At 36.0% G+C, this 26,986-nt stretch overlaps 1 protein-coding gene across 9 annotated transcripts; it reads right to left on the reverse strand.

Annotated features, from left to right (window-relative positions):
• Positions 1-26,986, reverse strand: LOC117213053 (atlastin). 9 transcript variants are annotated; one of them, XM_033458348.1, is made up of 9 exons: positions 10,731-11,036; positions 9,632-9,712; positions 5,108-5,367; positions 3,962-4,741; positions 3,657-3,878; positions 3,365-3,579; positions 3,223-3,289; positions 1,141-1,171; positions 1-841 (listed from the first exon to the last, which is right to left on the reverse strand). In XM_033458348.1, the coding sequence occupies exons 1-9, from the start codon at positions 10,870-10,872 to the stop codon at positions 834-836; spliced, it is 1,806 nt and encodes a 601-aa protein (XP_033314239.1). In that variant the 5' UTR covers positions 10,873-11,036; the 3' UTR covers positions 1-833. The 9 variants fall into 9 exon arrangements, with proteins under 9 accessions (XP_033314239.1, XP_033314210.1, XP_033314248.1 ...); XM_033458319.1 differs by lacking the exon at positions 1,141-1,171; XM_033458357.1 differs by lacking the exons at positions 1-841; positions 1,141-1,171; positions 10,731-11,036 and adding exons at positions 2,405-2,760; positions 11,043-11,196.

The raw sequence follows: 26,986 nt of genomic DNA on the forward strand, positions 1-26,986 counted from the left end.
TAGTATTTACACTTCAGTTTATTAAAAAAAATTAAACAATACAATAGTAACTGATGTAGGGTAAATCTGGCACAGATATAATTTAGGTATGTTAGTACATATACATAGAATAATGCATAAATATACAAAGTGTGTCTTATTAAAATTTCGTTTCAAAAATATTTTACCACGTTTCCTTGTGACCTTGAAATGCGTTTAAGTACGTATATTCCTCTAACTAAAAAGTTAAACATGAATTGAATATTATAAAAAAAAATGTAGACGTATTTGTTTCTAAAGACTTCTTTACACTTTGTTTTTTATGTATGTATATATATCCATATATTTCAATATAAAAAAAATTAAAATTGATGATAAACATTAACAACCCCAGAACAATAGCTTTCATCCAAACTATCTTTACCAGTAACTATGGAATTTTATTTTTCTAACAAATGTAATATCAATCATAGACAATACTAATAATGATGATTTTCAACAATCTAGCAAGGAATTGTAATCAAAATATATTGTATATACATTCACAGTCACTTTAAATTAAAATATGTAACGTACAGTATTTCCTTGTGACTTAACAAAGAAAAAGCTATTTATGGCCTCATATTACATGGTCAAAACAATGAAATTTTGTTATGTCACTTACTGGTTTTAATACATTGATGTATGTTTCTAATGCACTTGCGAAATTGGGACACAAAGGGAATGAACATCATGATAGTTTAGGCTTGCCATTGGCAGTGGCAGTGGCATTCATTGTTGTATTTGTAGCCATTTCAGCAGCTTGAGCCACTGCTACAGACACTGACTTCTCCACAAATTGTTGATAGACTGGTTTAATTAACTGAACAGAAACAAAAGTGCATTTTCTTTAATATACTTAAGCATAATTTGCAAATTAATGTAAATTTAGTATAAAACAATTACTGATGTTTATATACTCTAGTTTATAAATGGAAAACAATACGACATATATGACATCTAATGATAAAAATGATTATTTAATTATAAATATAACGTTATAACTTTGATAAAATTTATAAAGATAAATGAATTGTGCGTGAAAGTCACTTTTTTTCAAACTGGAATATATGGAATAAGAATTATTTTTATTTCTAAATTAATTATAAGCAAACCCCATACCTTTTGTACATTCGCTCCTGTTAGTATTCAGCTTACATTAAGGAGGAAAAAAAATAGTAACATAATATTAAAGGCAATATTTATATAAGTGAAAAATGTAACACATTAGAAGTAATGAAGATTAGAGTATATAATATATACAGAATATAGAAGATAGAATATATATGCAAATGTTAGAACAGTTCAACTACATTCAAAATGATTTACAATGATCTAGATTGTAATCACATAATTTAGAAGTATTATCAAAAATAATGTTTGTCAGATAATTTAAATATCTAAGACAAGGGGGAATAATAATTTAAACAGGGATCGTATAATTTAAAAATATCATTAAAGGCAATGTTCATGAGATGTTATAAATATCCTGTAAGGGTTAGACTAATAATCTAAACAGAAATTATATAATTTAGAAATACCAAACAAAGTGATATTTGTGAGGTATTGTAAATATTCTGAAAAAAGGGAGGAATAATCAATTAAACAGGAATCATATAATTTAGAAGTACTCTAAAAAATGATGTTTGTGAAGTACTGTACATATTCAGAAAAAAGAGAGGAATAATGCGTCAAAGAGAAATCGTATAATTTAGAAGCACTATCAAAAATAATGTTTGTGAAGTACTGTAAATATCCTGAAAAAAAGGAGGGAATAATAATCTAAACAGGAATCACATAATTTAGGAACATCATTAAAAATAGTATCTGTTAAGTAATGTATATATTCTAAAAAAAGAGAAGAGTAGAAATTTAATCTATAATTTATAAATATTATTAATAATAATATTTGTTAGATTATATAAGTATCTCTAAAAGAAAAAAAAAATGGACGAATAGTAATGTAAAAAGGAATTGCAAGAACTCAGAGCTAGTATAAGAATTAATGGTAACTATATGAGAAAGGGCACACCTTATCAATTTTGATGACCTCGGAATGTGTTGTCAAGGTCGCTAAAGTCAATATTCGGAAAAATTTCTTTTCTGTACATCTTACCGTCAATCGGCCTTAATTTCTGAAATATTTGCAAAAAACCTCAATACGATTCATGTTAAGATTACACTCTACTCTGAAGTAGGCGGGCATCTTTATATAGCCCAACCTAAGTTTAATTCATTGGTGAAAGAAAACTATTTTTGATATTGTGCAAATAAAAAATAAAAATGAATGGGCTATGGATTGGAGTTCAGTTTAGGTTGGGTCATATAAAAATGCGGTCACTTATTATGTTGTATGAATGAAATGTAATAGTAACTAAATTTAATTGAAGCTTTTGTGAATATCTTGGACACGAAGGCCGAGCGGTAATTAAATGTACAGCAAAAAATTGTTCAGAATGTTGTCCTTGACAACATATTTCAAGCTTATTGAAATCGGTGAGGTGTGCCCTTTTCTATATAATTGCCGAAGTAATAGTTGATATATTTGAATATTTGATACTTCTCAACAATAGAATATAAATGTTCCCAAAAATTAGATATATCTCCAAAACTAAAACGTGTAGAAGACGAAGGTGGAGAAGGAAGTGGAAATGAAATGAAACCATATAAAATTATAAACCATGATGAAGCAGCAGCCACAGCAAGTGTAAGTACAGTGAATAGTACACCCATATCTCGGACCTGTAGAAATCATATGTGGAAGGTATGAATCAGGAAATATGGTGAAATGATGAGCAGCAATTATTTACATTACCCAGTTAATACCTTGCGCTACATACAATACCATCATTAAAATTTAGCGTGCGTAACATTTTAAGTAATATTTTAAATATATGAGGTTTTAAAGATAATGCAATTTTTGATATACATATTTTAAGTCGCAAAACTATAAAAAGAACTTGTGTAAATTTCTATTCATATGATATAGCTATGTAATGTGAATGATTAAATGTGTGCACAGTACATCGATGTAAAACTGGATACTAATTGAAAGTATCTAATTATACATATGCAAATTACTTCTCATCATTTTAACGCGTGGAATTAGCGTTATTAATAAATAAATTAAGTTTATTAATTTTATAGCTATAGAGATTTTACGGATATCTGTTATACGTAGATAATTAAATATACATTACTTACATTATTCCATAAAGTGTTTGCCACTTCATCTATTACTACCCCAAGTGTGTCGTAATTACCACTGTACCTATATCGATGAAAGAATAATTATAGTTAAATCAAAATTGCGAAGTACTTATGTAAATTACTATTATGTATATACCTAATATATGCCAATAACATGAGGGTTAATATACAGATGCACATGATGAAGTTACAAATATTTGCTAGCAAATATAAGCCAGTAAAACCAAATACTGAGGATAAAAAGTACATGATGGCAACAATTGCACCATATACTCCTGCGGTTCTTGTTGATTTGAAAACATTTTTACTTTCATTTTGTGCTTTAAAATGAACAAACGCTTTATCCATATCCTGTAATAAATCATGTATTAACATTTTTAGCATCAAGATGAAATATCAGGTAAGCATAAATTCGAACAGTTTGTCACCTCGCATAATTTTTTCATATAGGTTTGACTAAATGCATCTCCGCCCATTTTTCTTTTATTTTGAAATATGCACATAGCTTTATCCATACAACGTGCATGCTCGGTCTCTAAACGTGCTGTTGTTAAATATGGTTTTCTTGATCCACAGACATCTTCCATTAATCGTATATAAAATTCTCTCGCTTCTGTTACCGCAGCCAAATTATTTGCCTCTGCTGTTGCCTAAAAATAGAACGTATACCATAACAAATTCACCAGTAAGGCATAGAACTATAAAATTAAATATATAGTAAACGAAAACTTACCACTAACATACTTTTTGGTTCTGGAAGTTCGTTTCCTTTGTAAATTTTCATGTAACTTTTGAAATATTCCAACAAATCCCTTGCTTTCACAAGTTGACCATCGATTTTCTTTGGAACTAAATTCTCTGGAGCTAATAACACCGGTATGAGCACTTTGAGCTGTTCCTTAAATTCTGGTTGAATTTCCGATAATCTACCATCGAAACGAGGATTAGTGGCAATATTCAGGCCTGGATGTGGCATTAGAAAACAAGATATTTCCGAGAAGCAAGACTTAATATGCATTCTCAGATTTTGTAATTCTGGATGTTGTTTGTCGGAGATTTCTAATCTTCTGTTCAGTATCTCTTTTCCACCTTCTGAACCATAAGGTGCTTCGTATGGGTAACTCCAATCTCTCACTAAGAATTGTAACTTCTGGAACGGCGTGACACCAGACTTTTGTAACGCCAGCCTACCATATTCCGTAAAAAGTTGCAAGTGCTGAAGGTCATCCTCTTGGATGTTTTGTGATAGATTATAAATTTGTACGGATGACAACATTGTACTTAGAGCGAACACAGTCGCACAGTCCTTCACTGTCGACTGGCTATCGAAAGCACCTTGTGTATCCATTAAAATCACAGCAACTTTTTCACCGTCCGGTAAGGTACCGCAAAAAACTTTCGACCACATTAATATCCCTGTTGTGTCTCTTTCAGAGCCTCCTTTCCATGAAAATCCACTCAGTGGCTCATCATCTTGGCCCAACCAAGAATCCGTCTGGTTATTATTATTATACTATGATCGATGTTAATTACGCAGCCAATGTTCCGTGCAAGCATGGAAAAAAATAAAAATAATTATTCGGTTTAGTTTATCTATTCATCTGAATAAGTATTCTAATAAATTATTGGAAACAGTAATTAGACTACGGATATTTGTTAGATAGACTACGGAGGCAATTAAGTAAATGAAACCTAAATAGAAATTTAATCATTTTTATCTGCTAAATATTACAAACAGTGCTTTGAATATTTCATATATATTTCCATTTTATATGCATTCTGTGTATTTTTGTATTTTCAAATTTCCCATAAATCCATTAGAATACCCGCAATCTAACTTATAATTAATATTTCAATTTTACCAGTAATAATAACATACCTGACTGTTCATGTATCGCAAGAAAAAGTCAAGCAGGAAGCTTTTGCCTTTCCTGAAAGCACCTGCTACTGACACAACAACTACACTCCTATTTTTAATATCATCGTCAAGAAGAATTTTTGACAAGGCTTCTTCGTTTAATTCGAAACTATGGTCTGGATGAGCAAGTACGATCTGTACAGGTTGTCCTACATCCGATGTCTTTTTATCCTGACTATCCATTGAAAGACGTTCTATTTTTTCTTGCCAACCAGATCGATCTAGCGAGGTCCAGAAGCGAAAAAACACATTCATTTATAATTACATATCATTTCTAAAGTAACAAACATAGAAAAAATCATTATTATTACACGCTGTTAACGGTATAATAACTTGGTAGAATAAAATATGATAAAGATAAATTAGAAATTCTGGGATATAATTAAATGCCTTAATTTTGTAATTTTATTATTAATCAGATTTTTCTATAAATTCATAGGTTCATCGTGTTCAAACGAGCTTTTCGTCAGAGTTCATCAGAATGATACAGAATCATCATATGACCATATATGTATTTATTTATGCAAAATGTATACATGATCTTAGGTATTCATCGCTAAACTTTTATAAACATAAGCCTCCAGGTTCTTAGAACTACGTTCGTTTCTTTACCACATTACATGCATTGTAATAATATCCATTATTGCTAAAACATACGCCAAACAAATGAAAATTATCAAGAATTATAATCAATCGTAAACATTTTGCCATCTTCAAACTTTTGTTTTTCTTTTCAAGGATTTTTTTAATAAAATTTTTATTGAAGATGTTTTATATTATCTACTATTATAATTTGAGAATATGAAATTTCTATGAAAAAACGAAAATACTAACTCCTTATACAATTGCTCGCTGTTAGATTTTTATGAGAGCAGGGCGAAAAAACGAAAACAAGTATAACGGAGAGGAAAGCAACGTGGACCTTGAACGACCAAAATCTTTTGCTCCGACTGCATACGACAAGGGGGGAAATGTAATGTTTAGAGGCCTTGACATAGCTGACATCGTTCCGACATACGTCTAAATAGGTGTAGTCCACCGCACGTGGCACGAAAGCCAACTATATGAAATCAACTACCATTGCTCACGTCTTACGTGAACAACACGCTGACCTGTGCCACGTGATTCGATTCAATTTGACGAGACAACGAGACACGTAACTTACGCACTCGTGCAAAGGATTGATGTCAGAGTCTGATGACGATAACGATTGAAAAATCTAATTAAACAATTATATATATAATTCTATCGCGTAACGGAAATTGATTATTAAACGATATTTGATCTGAATTTCTTGTTGTTTCAGAAAAAAGTAGATCTGTTGTAAAGAGCTAATGGTAAATATCGAATATAAATTTTCATATAGTTAATAAAATATAGAATAAAATAGATAATCAATCTTATTCGTGGATTTTTCTCTTATTTATCGTTTTTATGTAACAACAAAAAAAATTCGTGAAAAAACCGTATGTGATGGTAAAAAAGAATGATATCCATGTAAGCGGTAGAAACGTCACACAAAGATTACCATAACGCGTGAAATGATAATTGTTACACGGCTTCTAGGTTTCAAGAGTCTTGAACACTTTCGTTTTCCAGCATAGTTTCCATGGTACGTGACTGCACGTAGAACGTGAGATACGTGGAAATTTCTCACGACTCGATTTCTAAGCAGTTTTTATAATTGACGAACGACTATGTACGCATTTGCATTCGCGTGAAACGACCACGCGAATTCTAGTCTGGCACCTCGATCGTAAATCTGTTGGTCACAAACATACTGAATACTTCAACAGATCGATCTGCCCTCTTGTAAATGATTATCTATTTCTTTCACTTTGTACACTATGAGACGAAAGTTTGAACTGCAGTTGTACAGGGTGGTTGGTGTAACTGGTGGTACAAGCGGAAAGGGGGCGATTCTACGCGAAAAAGGAAGTCGAAAATATAGAATAAAAATTTTTCGTTTGATTATAACGGATCTCACTGTAGATCGTTGTCTCGATGGAAAAATTAAAAAAATTAAAAAAAAAAATTTTATTCTATATTTTCGACTTCTTTTTTCGCGTTACCAATCACCGTGTATAGTACCTTTGGGTATCAGTGACGATTTAATCGACTTCGACAGATTTTAACGAAGATCAGCAATGACTAATTAATTCATCGTTTAAAAGTATTTCGTTTCTTACGACTGTCGACTTACGTAACTAGCTTACGTCGTTATGTCACAGATTTATGTAGCACCGTGTTAAACCTTATTTAAAAGAAACTTCTTTTTCATCTTTCTAGCTTCGAATATATCAGCAAATAAGTACATGATACTTGTGTCAGATTTATCAGAAAGATACAGAATCACGATATGATGGTGCGATTAACAAAATTTTTAAGAATCTGCTGGAACGGTTAATCACTGTATCTCGATCGAGATATACGTTGCACCCACTACAGACCAAGTAAATTAATTTCTTCGATAACGCGAGATAACACGAGATAATTATTTTAATTCTGTTCGTAATTCCACTTCAAGAAGATCAACGAGTTGGAAATAAATAGTCGGCTATAAATCTGACGTTTCTAAATATCTTTACGAAAGCTCGTTTCTTAATTTCTGCTTCTTCCTAACAAATTTTTCATCAATAGCGACCAATAAAAGCCTACTCTACTTTTATCAACGCGCTGTTCATAATTCAAAAAATCGATCAAGAATTCGCGCAATTCGTTATATAGTATACGAATAGTGACAATTTCAAGCATAAAGAAAACAATTTCGTTTAAAGCGAAGAGCGTTCGAAACGCGGAGCAGATGAAAAGCGGAGACCATTGGAAAAGCAGCTCCCATGAGTCGTGGAGCGTTTCAATTTTACACGATAGAACGTCTACGAAGGAGCCCCGAGCGATTACTTATTGCGAACGAACGGCCAATTATACTCGCGCGAGCGCTAATTCCACCTCTTCGCCTCTCCTTCCGCCTTCTGTGCTTTAACGCTAGTTCTCTCGTCATCGTTGACGTCGTCGTCGTTGTCGTCGTCGTCGCTGGTGAAATACGCGACGCCGACTGCCATCCACAGCCGCATCGGTGCCTTGCAATCTTGTATTTACACGAATCATTACCGCATTAAACTCGCGAATACAGGGCGTCGAATTTCTCATCTGGAACGGAAGACTCGGGGCGACGCGACGTAGCGAGAAAAACGGAATACGAGAATTTAATTAACAGACGCGCGTCGCCAGCCTCTGCTACACTCGAAAAGAAGAAGGAAATTCTGAAAACGAGATGTTGACTAATGCAATTGGCCTAGTGAAAATGTAGCTCGCCGTGTTTGTACACACCGTTTCCTAGAAAGATTCTGCCGCGCTCTAAAGGCAGCTACAACTGCTTTTCGTATTAATCGTCGTTACTTTTAAGCAACGCGTACGCCACGTTCTTATCAAATATTTCAAGAGTATCCAGAGTATGTGGGCAATTGCGTGTATCGAGGTAGATTTAAACGACGCGGAAGTGAAAACCAAAAGTAATTATTATCGAGCACGGTAAAGAGTAATATTATCGAGAAAGAAGGCGCACGTTTGAATCTTCTTAATGTACTTTTAATATTTTGCGAGATGTTGAACTAAGATACTGAACAAGATTCTGAGAACAGATAGTGATAGGCTAACTATAACTGAAATCTCTTATGAGATAAAAACGAATGATCTTTGGTTTAACATTTAGTAGCAATTTTTTCGACTGCACATTTTCGAAGTTCCATGTAATAATAATAATAAAAAAAACAAAATTACAGTCTATATAAATATATGTTTGCAGCATGGTGAAAATTCGATCGATCTTCGTACGAAGTGTTTCTGCTTATACGAGTGAAAATAATTAGAAAGTAACAATTAAAGAGATAGTCCGTATTAATAAGTTTGATTTTCCTAGAAGTCCGTGCGAACGTCAATGAGTAGAAAAACTATTCGAGCTGCGTAAGTGTAAGAAAGCAAATCTATAGACGTTATTAATTAAAAGAAAAAAAAACTGCAGATTGTTGCTATGCTTACGTATTCAACGTGTGAACGCTGGCTGAACGCTACTATTATACACGCTGTATACGCGTCTATATTTTTCTCCACGTTGCAAACCTGTGATAATAGTTTTTGCACGAGATTGCGTGCATCGTAAAGTATGCAAAAAATATATATGTGTAGCGTTTCGTGCGGCATAAGTTATCGGTTGACCGTGGTATTTAATAAAAATTTAAATAATAATCACAGTTCTAAATAAATAATATCGGACTAGCAGGAATTCACAGTACAAATGTTACTGTTTTTTCAATATTATATAATAACAAATATTGTGCCGCAATATATTACTATACTTGGACTTAAAATTCTTAGAAGCTTACGAAGGTTTTGTATGACGATCTATTAAGAATACGCTGTGGTTCAAAGGTCCATTGGGTATGTTTGTAAGACGTACTAAAGAATAAGTCAATGAAAGAAACTCACCTTCTTCCTCCCGTTCGTTTGTGTACACCCGTGGAACACGGTTCACGTTTTCATCGAGGGTCGTCATCGGGACTTTCTTGACTGAAAGCAAATTTCGAAACGCATATTTAGTCTATTTACTTCGTTTATGCAAATATTTTCTTCGCAAATAATTTCTATAAACGAACAACGGACGTTAGAACGGAACCAACAAAATAGTCAAGCAAAGAAAGATTTTAGAAAGAAAATTCCAACGATCGTCGATCATCGAAGCATTGGAAAGTAAAATTAAAGAGCAACTATTGCATGTTACGCGTAATGAACGTCAACACTCGGACATTTTCTAAGTTGCTGCTTGTGTATTCGTTTGGCATTACAATGAACTCTGAAGGTCTGCGTTCCGATAAACGATTTCATTGCCGCGAATCTGTTGCGTTGTCGAGGTTTTGGAAACGTGCCAATATCATGTCCAAACTCTCACGTTCGATTAAAACTAAATTCTAGTCGTTCTGAAAAGCTAGTTTTGCGTGCTACATTGTACCTCCTTTTACGCAATTTCGTTATTTACGAATACGCGACGCATTCAAAATTTTAATCCCGTCGAATTCAAGTTTCACGTAGTCGAACGATAGATCGAATGATTTACGTTAATTTCACGACGAGACTGTACTTTGGAACGCGTCACGATCAAAAATATTAGCAAATTATCGACAATTTATGTTCCAATCAAATCCCTGAACTTCACGTACGACCGGTCATTACGTTTCGTATATTTTCAGACCCATCGTTATCCCGATCAAACGTTTCCGTTATCGCGAGTTCTTGTTGCGTGTTGCCGCAGCTTTTGACAACAAGCCAATTCCCTTTCCAACGAGCAAATTTTCAGCCTCGATATCTGCCTTCAAACTTCGTTGCCTACGATTTAAGCTCGTTTCGTTTCGCGATTAAATTCCATTCTCGGCTCGATCGATGATTCCGCGTCGTACTCGTTGGAACATCGTCTTCCGAAATTTCTGACAAAATACCAATCCCCGGCGGCAATCAAACTTTCGAATACGATTAAACCTAAACCCGTCTCGGTCCGCTATTTAAGCTGGTTTCACGCTGGTCCACGGCGCACCGCGATTGTCGTGTCGATCGATAGCTGCATTGTGACGAGCCTGTTGCGCTCTTGTCCTCGGTGGCCTGACCGGGTCCTTGGGCCTGTTGCTTTGTTCTTCTTGCCTTTTCCAGCTGGACGGTATCTTCTTCTTGTCGCTCATGTTGCCGTGGCTCGTTTTTTACATTCGATGCAACGGCTTCAGCAGCCTCTTCTTTCGGCGTTTCTCACTCGTCGACTGAAAAAGGGAATCGCGAGTCCGCGGAACGAGCGAGAAAACGAGGCTGTACCGACACGCACAGGTGCTCGATGCGCACACGATCCAACACTAACTCGAACATGCCAGCCGACTAGAAATATCCTGCTGTGTGTGGTGGTGGCCAGCCGATGGACAGTGGTCAGACCAGAAGCGGAGGAGTCCACCAGAGTTGGCAGTATCCCACAATCGGTGAATACCGGTGAAACCTGGGTGACGTGCTGTGGCGTGTCACCTTGTATCGCGACAGTAGCCCCGCGTATGACCCAATATTACGCACCGCGGATAGTAATTAACGAGAATCGGCTCGTGGAGATTCGCTCGGATGCCGGCGTCCAGGAATAAACCGACTCGAACGCATGACTTTTAATAATAGACGTAATTTTACTGATCTCATTTCACAGATTTACGGCCACGATTTGGCCAACGTCATCGTCGAAGCTTTCGTCGCACAGATTACGTTAAAGTGTAATCTGTATAGAATGTCAGAATGTTTATAGAAACTTTTTACGAAAATTTGCATAATAGATACGATATCTTACAATCGAGTCGTGTCCAATCAGCATTAATGTAATTCCCAAATGTTTTACGCAATAAGCATAACATTATTACAGGATTTATTTATTCAGAAATATTATAAATTCAAATTTCCAATGATTTCTATCCTATATGATAACTTTTTTATTCACAGATGGATCTATTTACAATGGATTAACCAGGAAACGATAAACTAAATACAGTAATGTGCTGTAACTAAGACAACTAAATGAATAATTCACAACTCGTAACAACTCGGCAACTCTCTCGACTAAACTCTCGACTCCTCGCAACTTGACTCTCAACCAACGACTTCTCACAATTTGACTCTCGGTTAACGACTGTCGATTAATTCCTCTTTCTCCCTTAAGGATCCCTTTGTCTTTTCTCATACCCCCACCACGTACGTGTTCCACGATCGTCATCGCGCACACCTTTTCCCGCGTAACTATTCGACCGAAGGACCGACGATACATTGATGGGCCGCTTGGCCCATTGAAGTTTCTCGACCCTCTCGGCCTGTCAGTACTTCGGCTTTCTCGCAACGTTGTTTATAGTTCACCCGATATTTCTTAGGCAATCTGTCCACGATATTACATTATGTATATATATATATACGGAACACGTACGTGGTGGAGGTATGAGAAGAGACAAAGGAATGCTTAAAGGAAAAAGACGAATTGATTAATTTTATATACAGAGTGGTTGGTAACTGGTGGTACAAGCGGAAAGGGGGTGATTCTACGCGAAAAAAGAAGTCGAAAATATAGAATAAAAATTTCTTTTTTCAATTTTTCTATCGAGACAACGATCTGCAGTGAGATCCGTTATAACGAACCGCACGCGTACCGAACGAAAATTCAAAATTGATTTTCTCGAAAACAAAGCCTCAAACGAAAAATTTTTATTCTATGTTTTCGACTTCTTTTTTCGCGTAGAATCGCCCCCTTTCCGCTTGTATCACCAGTTACCAACCACCCTGTATGTTGAAAGTTTTATATTAAATTCCCAAATCCTCTCATCGGCTACTACGTATGTTTTAGAATGTACTTTTGTACATTCCAGTTAGCTGTTAATGTATTCTGACTTTTATAGTGTGAACGTAGGTGTTTAGTGTCTGCCCAGATCCGAACGTAATATCACACTTGGCGTGTTTTACCAATGTACTGTTTACTACGCTCGAATAAATTATTCGTTAAAAATTGTACGTTATTATTAACTTAAAAAGTTTGAAGACGTGAATTTTCTAGATCTTTTAAGAGACTATTAGCCACTGAGGAGAGTTTACGCTTTAAGGATACCGTAAACAGTACCGTTTATACAGTAAGTGATAATCGCCTTCGTTGCTCTGGATATAATTATTTACTTTTTGAGATTCTTTAGAACGATTATTCGATTATCTGTTAATATTGCAATAGATCGGTGTATCGTCGAATATTACGAATGAATATTTTCTACGCTTTTTGATAATTCTAGGAATTCTAAGACATTTTAGTGATTATCGATCTCAATAACAATCTTCGTATATACATTACACTTTCAGAATTACTGGAAGCCAATATTTTGATCGTTCGATCCCCAATCCCCAATCAGTCATCGCGTTACGCCGTATCCGGAGATCACTTCGTTATGGAATAATCTAATCCATACTTATCGCGTACCACGGTGTTTATAATGATTTGTTAAATAACGCAATCAAGACAGGCACAATGACACACAAAAGTATACTTTCAAAACATTTAAACACTTAATATTTCTTCCGAATATATATGCATATTAAGCTAGAAAAATTTACCGAACGTTCAGCTGGATAAATTGTAAAATACAAATTACACGATAAAAAGAAAAATATATACATATATGCACTACGTAAAGACCACAGATGCAAGATACGATAGTCACGTGTTTTCTCTTTCACACGAGAGTAATTTTAAAATGCAATATCTTGTCAACCTATCACATTACCAAACTTTTGGTTTTATTACCAAACATTACTATTTTTGGTAATTATCGATCGTCCACCATACCGATTTCGATGATCTTTGAATATGTTGTAGAAACCAATATTTTGAACAATTTTTTCTTCTACGTATAATCGCCGATCGACCTTAGTTTCCGAGATATTCGTAAAAAAACTGTCGGTACCAGTACCCTGAATTCTGCTTAAAATTGTACTTCCGCCGTAGCGTATGCGTAGGTATAGTTGGCAGCCGCTTCACGACAGCCGAATAAAACGGCACTTAACCCAAATCTATATAAACTATAAAGAGAAGATAAGAATTAGGTTTGGTTTACGGGCCACGTTATAATATTTATTAAGAAGAAGACGAATGTCTAGGTTCTGCTGTTTTGATTAATTTGATAGGACACTCGCAGTCTAAAAACAATAAAACTTTGTCTTTTCCTATTTTGGATTTTTCTTACAAATCTATTAATTAGAAGAAAAACTCTGGCGACTAATACGCGAACAACCTGTATATGTGTGTACCCTTTTCCTTTTTTTTTTTTTCGGAGGATAAACGCAACCTTAATGGTCTCTCTGTTCGGGTCTGTTTAACTCGGCATGGATCTTGGTTAAAATCGCGGGATATTTTTTGAACATATCGTTCCGTGTAACTCTTTTTGATCGGTGGATCTTCAGGTTCGTTGTCGAAGAAGATTCCAAGTATTATTTAGCTTTGGAACTGACGGCGAATGAAAGTTTGGCCTAGCTAAGCGAAATCAGGTTAAGGGAGATTCGGTGGAAATTCGGGTAAACATTTGGTGCAAGTGTAATGGTAAACACTGACCGTATAAACGGCTTCGATAAATGGCATTGACCTATACTTGCTCGATCTGTTCTTTCTAACTTACCGCTAAGTTATCAACGACGATAGTGTCACGTAATTTTTTGGGGTTGGTTGGTGAAATAAAATAGCTGAGTCGTAACACAACTATTAACCTTGTTTTAATTAAACTTTATTATTAATTCAGCAATCACAATGTAACACACACTGAATTAACATAAATCACAATTCACTCCATCCACGTTATGTAAGACTTAGTTACAACGATACGTTAAATACGCGACTGTTATAAGGGTAGAGACCGGTATAGATATGTTGACTATTCTAAGGATACAGAATAAGTGAGTTTTTCTGACGATACTATGTCTGAGGAGGGCTAGGGGTGGGTGTGTTTAAGGGCACGGGACTATCGGATTTGTTGATGACAATTTTGGTTAAGGAAGTGAGGGCAGTAGACACTGTCTCCGATTGGATAATAAGACGGTTGGTGGACCAGGAAGGGTTTAGCCGCCCTCGCGAGAAAGTTGCTAACGGAACATACCAGATGTGAAGAAAACCAACTTTCTAAGCTGACACGTGGTAGACAATAAAAGTAAAGGGAGATCTAAGACAGGAAATACTCGCTTGGACCTTAGGACCGAAGGATCTTAATTATGAAAATGCCAAGACCCCTGGTGGGTACTTAAGACTATTGAGGGTGCGCACCAAGAATCTGCAGACATCTGGGTGCCATCCTGTCCGCGGTGTGTGGCCTGGTCTCTGATGTGAATTGACGTTAGTTTTCGTATTTTTCGTTATATGCCCGAGCTAGTTAGAATCGTTTTCTATTTCGTCTCTTTCGCGTTCGATCCTTGAGCCATTTTTTTTAAATGTCTGCCTTAAAATCAGTTTTCATTGGTAATGAAACGTGGATAATTCCGACGATGAAAAAAAGTATATTTGCAAATACAACATGTTTTTCTCTTGTTCGTAAAGATAGAGCCTAACAAAAAACCAATGGGATTCGAAAGAACAGGATACTTTACTATTATCTTCTCTAAAATAAAGAATGGATAACGATAAATTTCTATTTTTTCCCTCGTTTCTCCGCTTTATACGAGATGACGATAAACATTTAGAGAATCCAGCTGACGATGATCATCCGTACGCTACAACAGTTACGATTCTGCCATCAATGTTTGCTTATGGTTGTTTCATCGTAAACACAGGCCATAAACTAGAAAAATACAGGATCAAAAAAAGATACTGTTTGTGACAGATATTACGTCGGCGAGTAAATTACAATTCTCCAACCGTCTGATAGTTGTCGTCACTCTACGACGAATGGATGTCAGTGGCCAGATCATTGGATGTTAACATTCTGCGTAGAAATTTTACGCTCGGTGTCTACTTCTAATTCCCTTCAGGTAGCTTTACTTCAATTTTACGCAGCGTAGAAAAGAACGTAGGAAAAGGAAGGAGGAAGGAGAAAGAGGGAGGAGAGAAGAAATCAACCGTCGAGTATTATCGTTTTGCTCTCTGGCGCGCGGCGATCGATCGGACAAGTGATCGATTTGCTCGCGTTGCACATCATAGAGTAACAGGTTAATGCATACCAAAGCGAAGTGGAATATATCGGTCATGCATAGTCATAGACGGGAAAGTGGATGAATAATGGCTTGTAAAAGTGAAATACAAACAGAAATATAAAAGAAAAAAAATAAAAGAATAAACAAAAAAAAAAAAAGAAAAAGGAAAAAGAGGAGGGAAAGGAAAATTATAAAGTAGATCGCAAGTCTTCCTTTCGACGGGATTGCGTAAAAATGACGGAGAGTAAATAACTGCAACATTCGTAATTACGAGAGAATGATAGGAATATACGAAAAAGCGTAAAACGAGTGATAACGATAATTTAAAAAATCCAAACAGAACAAAATAAAAAATATAAAATAAAAAAATCGGATTTGATAATTCTTTAGCTACACGATACAATTAATATGTTTACAAATAGAAATCGTTCTTATCTTCGTATCATTTGTTTCGTAACCTGCAATAGTAAAACTAACGTACGGCGATGCAATCGATGATGACACAGTAAACAAAAATTGAAGTACTACGATTATTGAACAGCAAGTAAATATTTGTGTAAAATGAATAGAGTGGATGTTCAAACGTCTCTCGCTCTCGAGTAAACACGTATTAATTTCCTCGTATGATCTCGGTCTTCTATAATGTTTACTTAAAAAAATTTCGGGGAAATAGGTAATTGACATAAAACAATATTTTTTGTATCATATATCTACATATTATGCATATTCCTGAGTACGCTGCGATGAGTTGCAATCGTTTAAGCATGAGAATCATATTGTTCGACTTTTAAACTGTTTGACCTTTGAATTATTCTGTTTTGCATCGTCAATTTTTATACGCGATCACGATATGACGTTAGCTGTTATGACAGAAGTAGAAAAAAAGAAATGAACAGAATCCGAGAGTTATTTAGCCGAGGTTCATCGCTGAAGGTGATTTCCAAGGTGCACGAAAGTGAAATTTAATGGCAAAAATAGTGAAATTTAACCTTCAGAGTCAAGTTTAATCCTCGGCTGTTATCGTTGAAGCGTAGATAGTTATAATTAATAAATCACATTTCGATTAGACTCTTTAATTCTAGTTTATACCTTTTAACTGAAAATTTCAGGCGATTTATATTGTACAACATATATTATACGACATATTTGTCGATGTTCTTTATCATATAAAATATGGAATGCAAATAAAGCGGAAATATTCTAAAGACAAGTAACCCAACGCAAAATGCTAGTCAAATACAACTAAATAACAGTCGCTAGAAAGTTAAATACAACTAAACAACAATCGGCAGTACATTTTTTCGCTACTTATTTTTCTAGAATTTTTAAATATACGTTGACGTGCGAAAATTACAATTCAAGAATAAATTCACTCGAAAGAGTAGCAAATTAAAGTAGCAAAAAACTAAAAAACAATCCTCTGACAAATTATTTTATCGCTATAAAGAAGGAATACACAGACACTTCGTATTATACATATATACAAATTCTATGCACACAGATTGATATTTTCAAACTCTAATCTTTCGTAAACGTATAATATTTCAAAAAATCGAAGAGGAATTATCGTTATCGCAGAGAACATTTTATCAAAAATGCAGCGTCCGAAGACGCTAGGTGAGGTCACCTACCTGAGCGACGTGAACAGAAGGTATAGCTGCGTGCAACATAGAAACAAACGTACCACTTAACCAGACGGCAACGTCAAAAAAACTGACGCGTTCTCCTTTCTAAAAACACGTGTGCCTGTTCGTGATACTTCATTATTCACGATATCCCCGTTTAGGTTGTTTCGGCGTTCGTTCGCGTTTCCGCGAACGTTACCGATTTACGAGCCTCGACCGAACAAGAAGAATCGCAATCAAAGCGACGCGTCAGCGTCGTCGGCTGCTTCGGCAGAACTTTTAGATCGGCGCACGGTTAGCGGCAGCTATAAAACTGCGGAGTTAACGATCGAATCCGTGGTGCACCAAGTTACGATGTGCTTTCATGGCAAGATATTTATTTAAGAAACCATCCCTCTCCGTATCAGTGTTTCTCAACCTTTTACGAATCGCAACGTTATTCTAGTATAGTAAATAATCCGCAAACCTTTAGTATATTATGTACATAGCAAGATATTTTCAATAGGACAAAGGAAATGCATTAAGCAAATTAAAGCAAATACATTCAACGTAGTTCTCTTGCAACGTGATTCTAATCTAATATTTAATACAACGGTTTCAACAGAGTGTAAGCGTATATGTAGATGGCAGGAGAAAAACGCGGTAAAATACATTTTTGTTGATATTATGATTTTCGTGGTGCTTCGTAATTAAACGTAACAATGTTAATGCGACGTAACTGAGAAAGAAAACAAACCTGTTGGATTAAAAGAACGTAGTAAAAGAACGTAATAATAACAATAATAATTAACGAATTTCTCAAAATTTATGGCGATTGTCCAAAAACCTGGAGTAGCAAAATAAAATCAGGCTCGGACATAACAAGAAAATTCGACTACTTTTCATTTATAAAGAATCGATGTTACGATAGTTATTCTAATAATATTTAATAATATTATAAGAAACCCGTATTGAGAGAAATAAATGCTGAAAGTCTTCGTGATGGAGATTTCTACAGAAAATATTCTCTATAAAGATAATTGTAGATAAAAATAACTTCTGGCAAGACATTCTGCAACCCCCTTGGGGGCAGCGCTGCACAGGTTGGGAATCCGAGCTCTATATATTCTACGCCTCGTTGCGTGATCCCTAGTCCCGCACGAACGCAAATGTTTTACGACAAACGAGGTTTACGGATGGAAAAAGCCGAAGTGTATGTCGTGATGGATCAAGAAGAAGGAAGAGTAACGGGACAAGACGAACGAAGAAACGAGAGCTCGATCGTATTCCGGCTAGTGACTCAGGATTATTATGCCTCCTTCAACCACCTGAACTATCGTTAATCTCCCCAGGCTCGGCTATATCTCCTACATGGGTTATTTATATTTCCAGCGGTGTACGCTAGCAAGTAACTACGATTCGCTTCGAGTTTATGCTGCGCTGTTTGGTTATGCGTTTTCCAAGAAACAGGCTAGCGCATCTATCGGACAGAGATTCCCTGGTGGCAGCGCTTCTTCGAGTTGCCATTGGGGAAATTGAGGTTAACAATGTGGCCAAGAAACTGGTTAACAGTGTTGAATTAAGAACCTTTCCTACGTGCTTGTAGATTACTTCCGCAAATGTCAGCAAAATGTGAACGACATTTGCGTAACAGCGTTCTATAGCGTAGCTGTGGCGCGTAATTAGCAATAAACGTTCGATTGTTCGCTTTTGTACGAGGAACGCGATACGGAGGGCCTCGATATTATAAGAAAGCGAAGCGAAAGCTGCGTAATTGATCAGCGATAAGGCGATGAATTCACTGGTCCTGTTTCTCTCCGCCGTTTGTACGTGACTACGTTCATAGAAGCTAGAAAGTTACGGAATAATCGGAATGTCAACTTTATTATCGTCGTGAACGATCACATAGAAAGGGAGATCACTAGGAAGAAGAACGAGTTGGGAACAAGATATGAGAAAAAAAAAAAAGCGAAATATCATGGTCTGTCCCTTTTTCCTATTCGATAATAGACATGGTTCGTTCGTAGATGCAGTTGAGAAGAAAGAGAACGAATTTTTCGTGGTGCGTTGGTAGCAATGTAGAAGAATACATCAGTGATCACGTGCAACTGCCCTTACACGCGTTTTACTGCGTTCTCCAACTAACTCAATCTCGTCTTTACCGCGGCGCGTATAAGAAAAATATGGCCGGTTGAAAAATGCCGCTGTGATCTCGCGGTTAAAAGCGAGAGGCAGAGGCAAAGATCGCCCGAGACGTTGCAGAGTCTGGAGAGACCACGCGTTTACTCGTCTTACGTATCGAGCAGAATCGAGGGTCGCACTTTTATTTTACGACGGGAATGTGCGTTTCGCTATTTGAAACGTTGGACGACGTTATCCCGGTCGCATAAAAATCTTTTATGGACTAGTCGCAATTCCACCGGGACAGACGTTCAATCGTTTACCTTGACGCGGTAGTCGAACGAAGGGACAAAGAAAAACGGAGACGAGGAATTGTGTGTTTTTCAGAGGAATCGCGCTCCGGTTTGCACAGTGTGGATATCGTCTCCGAACTCGCTTGAGCGAATAATGCGAGTTTAATCAACGAGCTACGGAAATACGTGAGCGGCCAATGAAGTGAATTGGATGGATCCATCGCGATGTGGAGCACGCGTGCGTGTACTTTGCCGTGTATTGGTACACTCCAGAGGAGAAACTCTTGGTATTAGTCTTATTGGATTGCGACAAACGGATTCGCGAGGTCCTCGCTGGCAATTGACATAGTTCCCATTCGTTACCAGATCTCGTCTTTCGCTAATTATCGATCGGAACTAAGCGCTATTCGGCTATGGAAAATGATTTCGTTTGATACTAATGCACTTTCTTTATGTACGTTCTCCACGTATCAATTGATATAGAAAGTTCGCTCAAGCAATTTCGTAATTACCAGATTGTGCTATAGATGTTTGGATGCTGGATGTTTACGTATTTAAAAAAAGTATGCAAAGAATGAAAGAAATCCACATTTAGTACGTATTTCTTCAACTGTGTACATAAACATATAAATTTGCATAAACATCTGCAATCTAATAATCCACATTTAGTATGTATTTCTTCAATTGTGTACATAAAGATATAAATTTGCATAAACATCTGCAATCTAATAATGATGCTACGTTGTTAACTGGAAAGTGACGCGTAAAAAAGCTATTTTCGAACGTAATAATATGATATATTATTAATCAAATTTCCTAACGACGAGAGCGATACTCATAAAATGGGATCAAATATTTTTATCACTTTCGGTTTATAGTTACAAAGAACCCACAGTGATAACTCGAAACACGTTTTTCAATTTGATCGACTTTCGTAATAAAAATTGTAACGACGAAGAAAATTTAGATTAGAGAAAAACGTATCGCTTAATAACACCTATTGTTCATTACCAATTCAGCTATCGGGACGATATCATAAATGATAACAAATGATTTACCTAAATGAACTTCTTTTATTGATTGATATTATTTATGAGCTTCTTTTATCAAACGAGTGGTTCTGTTTTCTTTTCTACATATTCCATACTTCGTTACAATTTATCTTACGTGTTTACTTTCTATTAAAAAGAATTCGTTGTTGATTTATCATTTACACGACCCAGTTTGGAAAATCACACGTCATCGATTATTATTACGTATTTGCCGCCTCGCAAAGAGAACTATCGATTGAATTATCGATGGGAGGGAAACGAAAAGACCCGTTTTCATTGGACACGTAAACCTATCGATAGAATTCAATAAAACACGCGCTGTGTCGGACTGAATAGGTATGCCAATACACAGCTCTCATTTCCAATCCTGAATATCGGGGCTCTGCATAACGCAATTGCTTTCGAACTCCGGCCTGCTTGTTTCCACCTGTTTCATTGTCACGGATTTCATTTAACGCGAAATAATGTTATAGCCCTCCCTCGTATAACGTATCGCCGTTCTTGGCCATTCTTTGGTCCCTGCTCGTTCAGAGGGATAACGTTTTCCCCAAACTTTATAGCGGGTACAATAGACAGTTTAACGTTATTGTGTATTTATACACGATGAAACGTAAGCATGATTTCATGTACAAATAGAACACGTGGAAAAGATGCAAAGAAATGTTAAAAAAAAAATTCTATTCGACATTTTTTCATATTGGTCAACGAAGAGAAATAATTCGTAAAGCGTGTCACGAAAGTGTTTGCAAATATCTAATCGGAATGATATCGGATGTTGTTTGTAAATATTTAACAAGTATCATTTGTATTAAATGTTTAATGATGTGATCGTAGATAGAAGAAGATATACAAGAAAATAAATAAATATTAGGACGAATTTTTTAATATTTGAATTCGTGTTTTACGAACACTCCCTATATACCGGTCATTAATTCGAGGTCATTGCCTTCGACATTAGTTTATTGTATATATTTTGCATTCAAAGGAATATATGCCACAATATACTTCCTGGTTATATGTATAAAGAAGAATTTGTGGACGGTCAACGACATGTGCGTATATTAAGCAATAAAAATGAGTAACGATAAAGCAAGAACGCTTATCAGGTCATGTGAATTAAAGTTAAAAGAAGTATTCCAAAAATTGAGTTCGGAATTTGAAAAGCACGGTAATTTCAAAAGTTATATCATTTCGTTATATTAAAATTTGCAATAAAATATTAAATTGAGAAGAAAATTTAAAATATAAAAAATCATATTACTGCGATTATTTAGTTTTTAAATTCATAAATAGTTCTCGAAACTATTTGTCATAATTGAAAGTCTGATATCTGAAACATTTCATCATAAAATTGCAGAGTAAATAATATTTTCCTAACAAGAGTTCAATAAAATGGGACATATATTTGTAATTCTAGGGCAAAATTTGTAAAATTATATAATAAACAAGAAAAATAATTGAAAATTGTAAAAAATATATCGTGTAATTTAAATGTAAGAATAAGATTATTATAAATTAAAATAAATTTGTCCTGTGTATGGTTTCCTAATCATTAGTATTACTATGCTTAGATTACTCTGAAGAGAATATCCGCTTGTTGACGCAGCATAAATAATATCGTACAAAGCAGTAACAAGTGAAATAGCTGGTAATTCTGCTGAGTAATAACAAGCAAGGACGAGCAGTCAGTAACAGGCACAGTTTGAAATTCCCTCGTTTTAAGAAACATAGTTGGAAACTTTTCCAGAAGGCGGCAGCACATACGTGCCATGCTTTGAGGCTACGTCATCCTCCTTTGACAGAATATCACGTTACTACACATGATTATGTATGCATAACAGGCTATTACATTGTTTATACTCTATCATGTAATTGATATAAAAGATCAAATCGTCATATATTACTAGTAAAAAATATTTACGATTGTACTTTAACCTCTACCATCAACCATCAACGTTACTTAACACATCCATCAAAGTTTTCACTCTTGCAGTGTATATTTAGTCAGGACGCAACAGTTACGAAGCAATATATTCGTTAGCAATGCGTACACGTTGTAATTCACGAAGTTAGAAACACAGGATTTTCAACAACGATTTACATTGCTTGTGGCAGCACTTCTTACAAATTGTTCATTATTTTAACATATAACGATTCCCCACTTAATCAGAATTAAATTAAACTAACAAAAAACGTTAATATTCGTCCTATTAAGCTAGAAATGTAGTTAAACAGTTGACAAAACGTCAAAAAAAGAGCACAAGGCATAACGGAGAGCGGTTACATCTGGCGCATGAGCTTTCAGAGTACATTTCAATGATTATTAAACGCATTTTATATCGTCGTTGTTATCACTTGAATTTTCCTTCTTATATTATCATAAAATATTAAAAAATAATAGCAGTACTTACCCACATACGATCTGCTGTAATTGCCACTCTGTTTACTCTGCTGAATGTCCGCCATAATGGAATAAGAATGACGCCACTTCCGTAACTGCGTGCAACTGCTTTACTACGTAGGTTAAAACGAACTTTGTCGCTAACTTTTACTTGTTCGTGACAATTACGCGATATATTTGATAGTGAGACGTTTATTGAATGTAAATGCAAAGAATAATATTAACGAAAGTGAATTGCTTCTCGTGGGAAAGAACGGTAACCTCTTCCCACGAGTGCTTTTACTCTCGTTACACCGAACAATAACAGTAGATTTCAAACTTCAAACAGATAATCAATGAGATTAGATACATATCTAAAAATAAACTTCCTCTTAAGGCTAGCTTTTCGTCGAGAGTGTACTGCTTTTTTTTTTAATTATGTTATAAAATGATCGATAGAGATTTATTCTTATAAGTGAAACTTCACATTCCTATTTCAACTTTCACTAATTACAACCGGTTTCTGGACGTTCAATTGCTCAAACTAGATTTGACAATTTTATCGATCACTTATAAGAATCGAGCGATATTAAATTTTACGAGTATAAACATGCATATTTGGAAACGAATTCTACTTTAACAGTACATACAAGTAGATATATTTGAAGAAACTTGCGATACTAAAAACTATATACGTATAACTATAGTTTATAGCTTTTAACATACCTTCTATTAATTTTAACGATATAAAAAGATTACAAGTCCGTCAAAGTTTGTTTAACTACTCACAACACGAAACGACAAAAGCCTACGATAAGATGAAAAACAAGAATGTGTACGATACGAATGTTAGACTCCGTGTTTACTAGTTTGGGAGCGCGCAGCCGTCCTGAAGCCATCTGATTCGTGGTTTCGGCGAAGCGCGGCACTACTTTCGCCGGCGGATGTGATTTGATCCCGGCAGTTGCACGGTCGTAGATTCCCTATGGTGGAATGTGGATGCTGTGCGCGGTGGTTTGTTTCGTACGTGAATTTAGATTCGTTTTGTTGGTGATCGAGCGTCCGGACCCGTCGACCGAATCGCCCTTGCAATCTGGCAGCCGTTTCGCGTGACGATGCAGCTTGACAGAACGTACGTGCGCATTGACAATTACGCGCGAATCAGCGTACAGTGGTCGAGCACGGGTTAGTAAACAAATGACAGAACGGTGGACGAGAGGGAGAGTGAGAGAGAGAGAGAGAGAGAGAGTGTGTGTGTGTGTGTGAGAGAGAGAGAAAGAGAGAGAGAGAGTGAGGAAGGGAGCGAAACGAAACACTACCGTACCGTTCCAGCGCGAAACAGTGGCGCAACATTGTGCCTTTCGATTCGCGTTGTTCGATTTCTTCGGTCATTAAGGGAACGCCAGCCCATGCGCTTTTCAGCTGGTTGACGCGCGTGGAACGTGTCCGTGCATTGTCGCCGTGACGTCAAGTGTCACGAGTCTGTGTTTCCCAAGTGCCAAGTACATCAGCCGCGTGCCAGCTGCATATTCAGCCTGTCAACTTTGTTTGGGTTTCTTTCGACAACATCCACCGAATTCGTCGTCCCCATCTCTAGCAAGTGTTAAAATATACATACGCATGCACAACAAGTTAACGACATTGTGCGTGAATTCGGTGTCATTTCTGTGTAAGAACGTTCGAAAACACGTTCACGCGGGTGATGCTGCATTCCGTTTACGGCTGAAACGCGAGTGGAACTTTCATACCGGGGCCCTTTAAATGTAAGTGGTCGAGGGCAACTACGTTTACACGCGTGGTATATCTACAAACGCAATAACGGTAGTTCTCGTGTGCCGGTTAGCAAGGCATTTAAACTTTGACAAGTCTCGATTTCTTTTTCGTCCCGCTTTAGTTTTATTTGAACGCCTTTCGCGTATTATTCGTTGTTTTTAACGTATCCGACTTGTGTTTTGCTCCTGATGCCGGCAGCGTGCAATCGCGTTCACATCGCCCCTAGCCACGAGAACGAGATCGTCAAGTTCGATCGCGATTCACGGTGAGACGTTCCGATCGTTTTTCTTCCGCGCTATTTACGTGCCATCTCTTCGTCTTTTTCTGTCGACTTTGTCACGCTTTGAGGTTAGAAAATTATGTAATATCAAACGAACACTGAACTTGCCTGGCTCGGAATGTGGGATTTGTTTGCAGTTCTCAGCGGGACCTACTTGACTTGGTGAGTAATTTCATTCTATGTTTATTGGCCTTCGAGAAGCGAATTTTTACTCAATTCCTTATCCATATCGTGAGAGTATTAAAGATGGTTGGTAAATTTTGTCGTACCACTGTGAAGTTGACGTTTATTACATTTTGTATAATATAAGGGATTGATTAAATTGTTCGTTTTTTATTTTGGCAATATATGTTCGTTATGATGCGGTCTGTAGTAAATAATATGTTTAATATGGACTTGCTCGAATATTGTGCCAGGTGTATCGGACCCAATATGTTTAATAATATACGATACTTTAGAGTAAGTTACTTATTACAATATACAATACCTTTTGGAGTAACTTAATTATAAAAAGAGATAAGAAAAAAGTCGAGTAGTTTTTTAAACAGTTGATGCTTAAAATTTGTTCAAACAGTTCTCTTTGAAAAGAAAAAATATGACATAAAGATAAAAACTATCATTCATCGTATCTCACGTACTGCGTCCACTCATTTATGAACTCGTTTCGTGAAAACATAGTCATCAGTCGTCACGCATAATATTTTGTCACGGATGCGTAGGATTCTGATACTTTCGCGCAGTGTTTGCTTGAGCAACCGTGAAATTCGAGGCGATCTAATTTTCGCGTAGCGCGTGCAGTCGTGTCACGTCTCGGAGTGGTAATGAAGGACATTTCGTAATTGTCGATGCGATTAATTAAATCCCACCGCGCACGATGTTAGTCCGAGGCGAATATCCGAAAAGATCAAATAACGTATATCTCGTAAGGTCGACTTCACATTCCTCTGCATTATCTTTGTAATCTTTGTTCTTATTCTTATCGTACAATAACACAGCATTATCATTGATTTAGTTTTGATGACGCTTCAACTCTTTCGTTCGATATTCTACATAAATCGTGCGACAAGCCAGTCGTGAAGCAACAAATTCTTCGATAAATAAAAAAACCACCGAAAAATTGTATCAATCGAAACACAATAATATATAAATTCTGTGCTTAATTTTCGATCGTTGTTTTTAAATTTAGATTGTTACTTAATTTTGGAGTACTTCATTTTAATTTCTATTTCGTGCTTTAAATAAATAATAATGATTAATAATAATAATTGAAATAAATAGTAATGCTCGAAATAAATAAAAATCAGATAGGGCAGAATCAGGCGAATATATTAGGCGTGATAGTACTCACCGTTTTCGTGTTGTTCTAACAAAGAATCGCATATTTCATCGGTCGTTATTTCATCAACATTTATCTTCATCGGTGGTCTGTCACATCGTTCGTTATCTTCCAGGTTGAAATCTCCATTATTGTATCTTCTAATCCACTTTTTAATGGTATGTTATCATCATAAATCACCATACACATCACAAACTGTTCCTCTTATTTCTTCTATACTTTTATAGTATCGATTCATTTTCACATTTAACATGGAAAATGTATATGTATCGTGTTCGCTCATCCTCAGAA

Source organism: Bombus bifarius, unplaced genomic scaffold (assembly GCF_011952205.1).
Source record: "Bombus bifarius isolate JDL3187 unplaced genomic scaffold, Bbif_JDL3187 scf7180000007970, whole genome shotgun sequence".
Classification (NCBI taxonomy): Eukaryota; Metazoa; Arthropoda; class Insecta; order Hymenoptera; family Apidae; genus Bombus; species Bombus bifarius.

Excerpts from the sequence above, each read along its gene's own strand:
- LOC117213053 (XM_033458289.1), bottom strand. The coding sequence starts at position 10,872 with ATGAGCGACAAGAAGAAGATACCGTCCAGCTGGAAAAGGCAAGAAGAA. Across the intron at positions 4,742-5,107 it reads TGCGATACATGAACAGTCAG|TATAATAATAATAACCAGAC; the intron begins GTATGTTATTAT and ends CATCGATCATAG. Across the intron at positions 3,580-3,656 it reads ATATGAAAAAATTATGCGAG|GATATGGATAAAGCGTTTGT; the intron begins GTGACAAACTGT and ends GATTTATTACAG.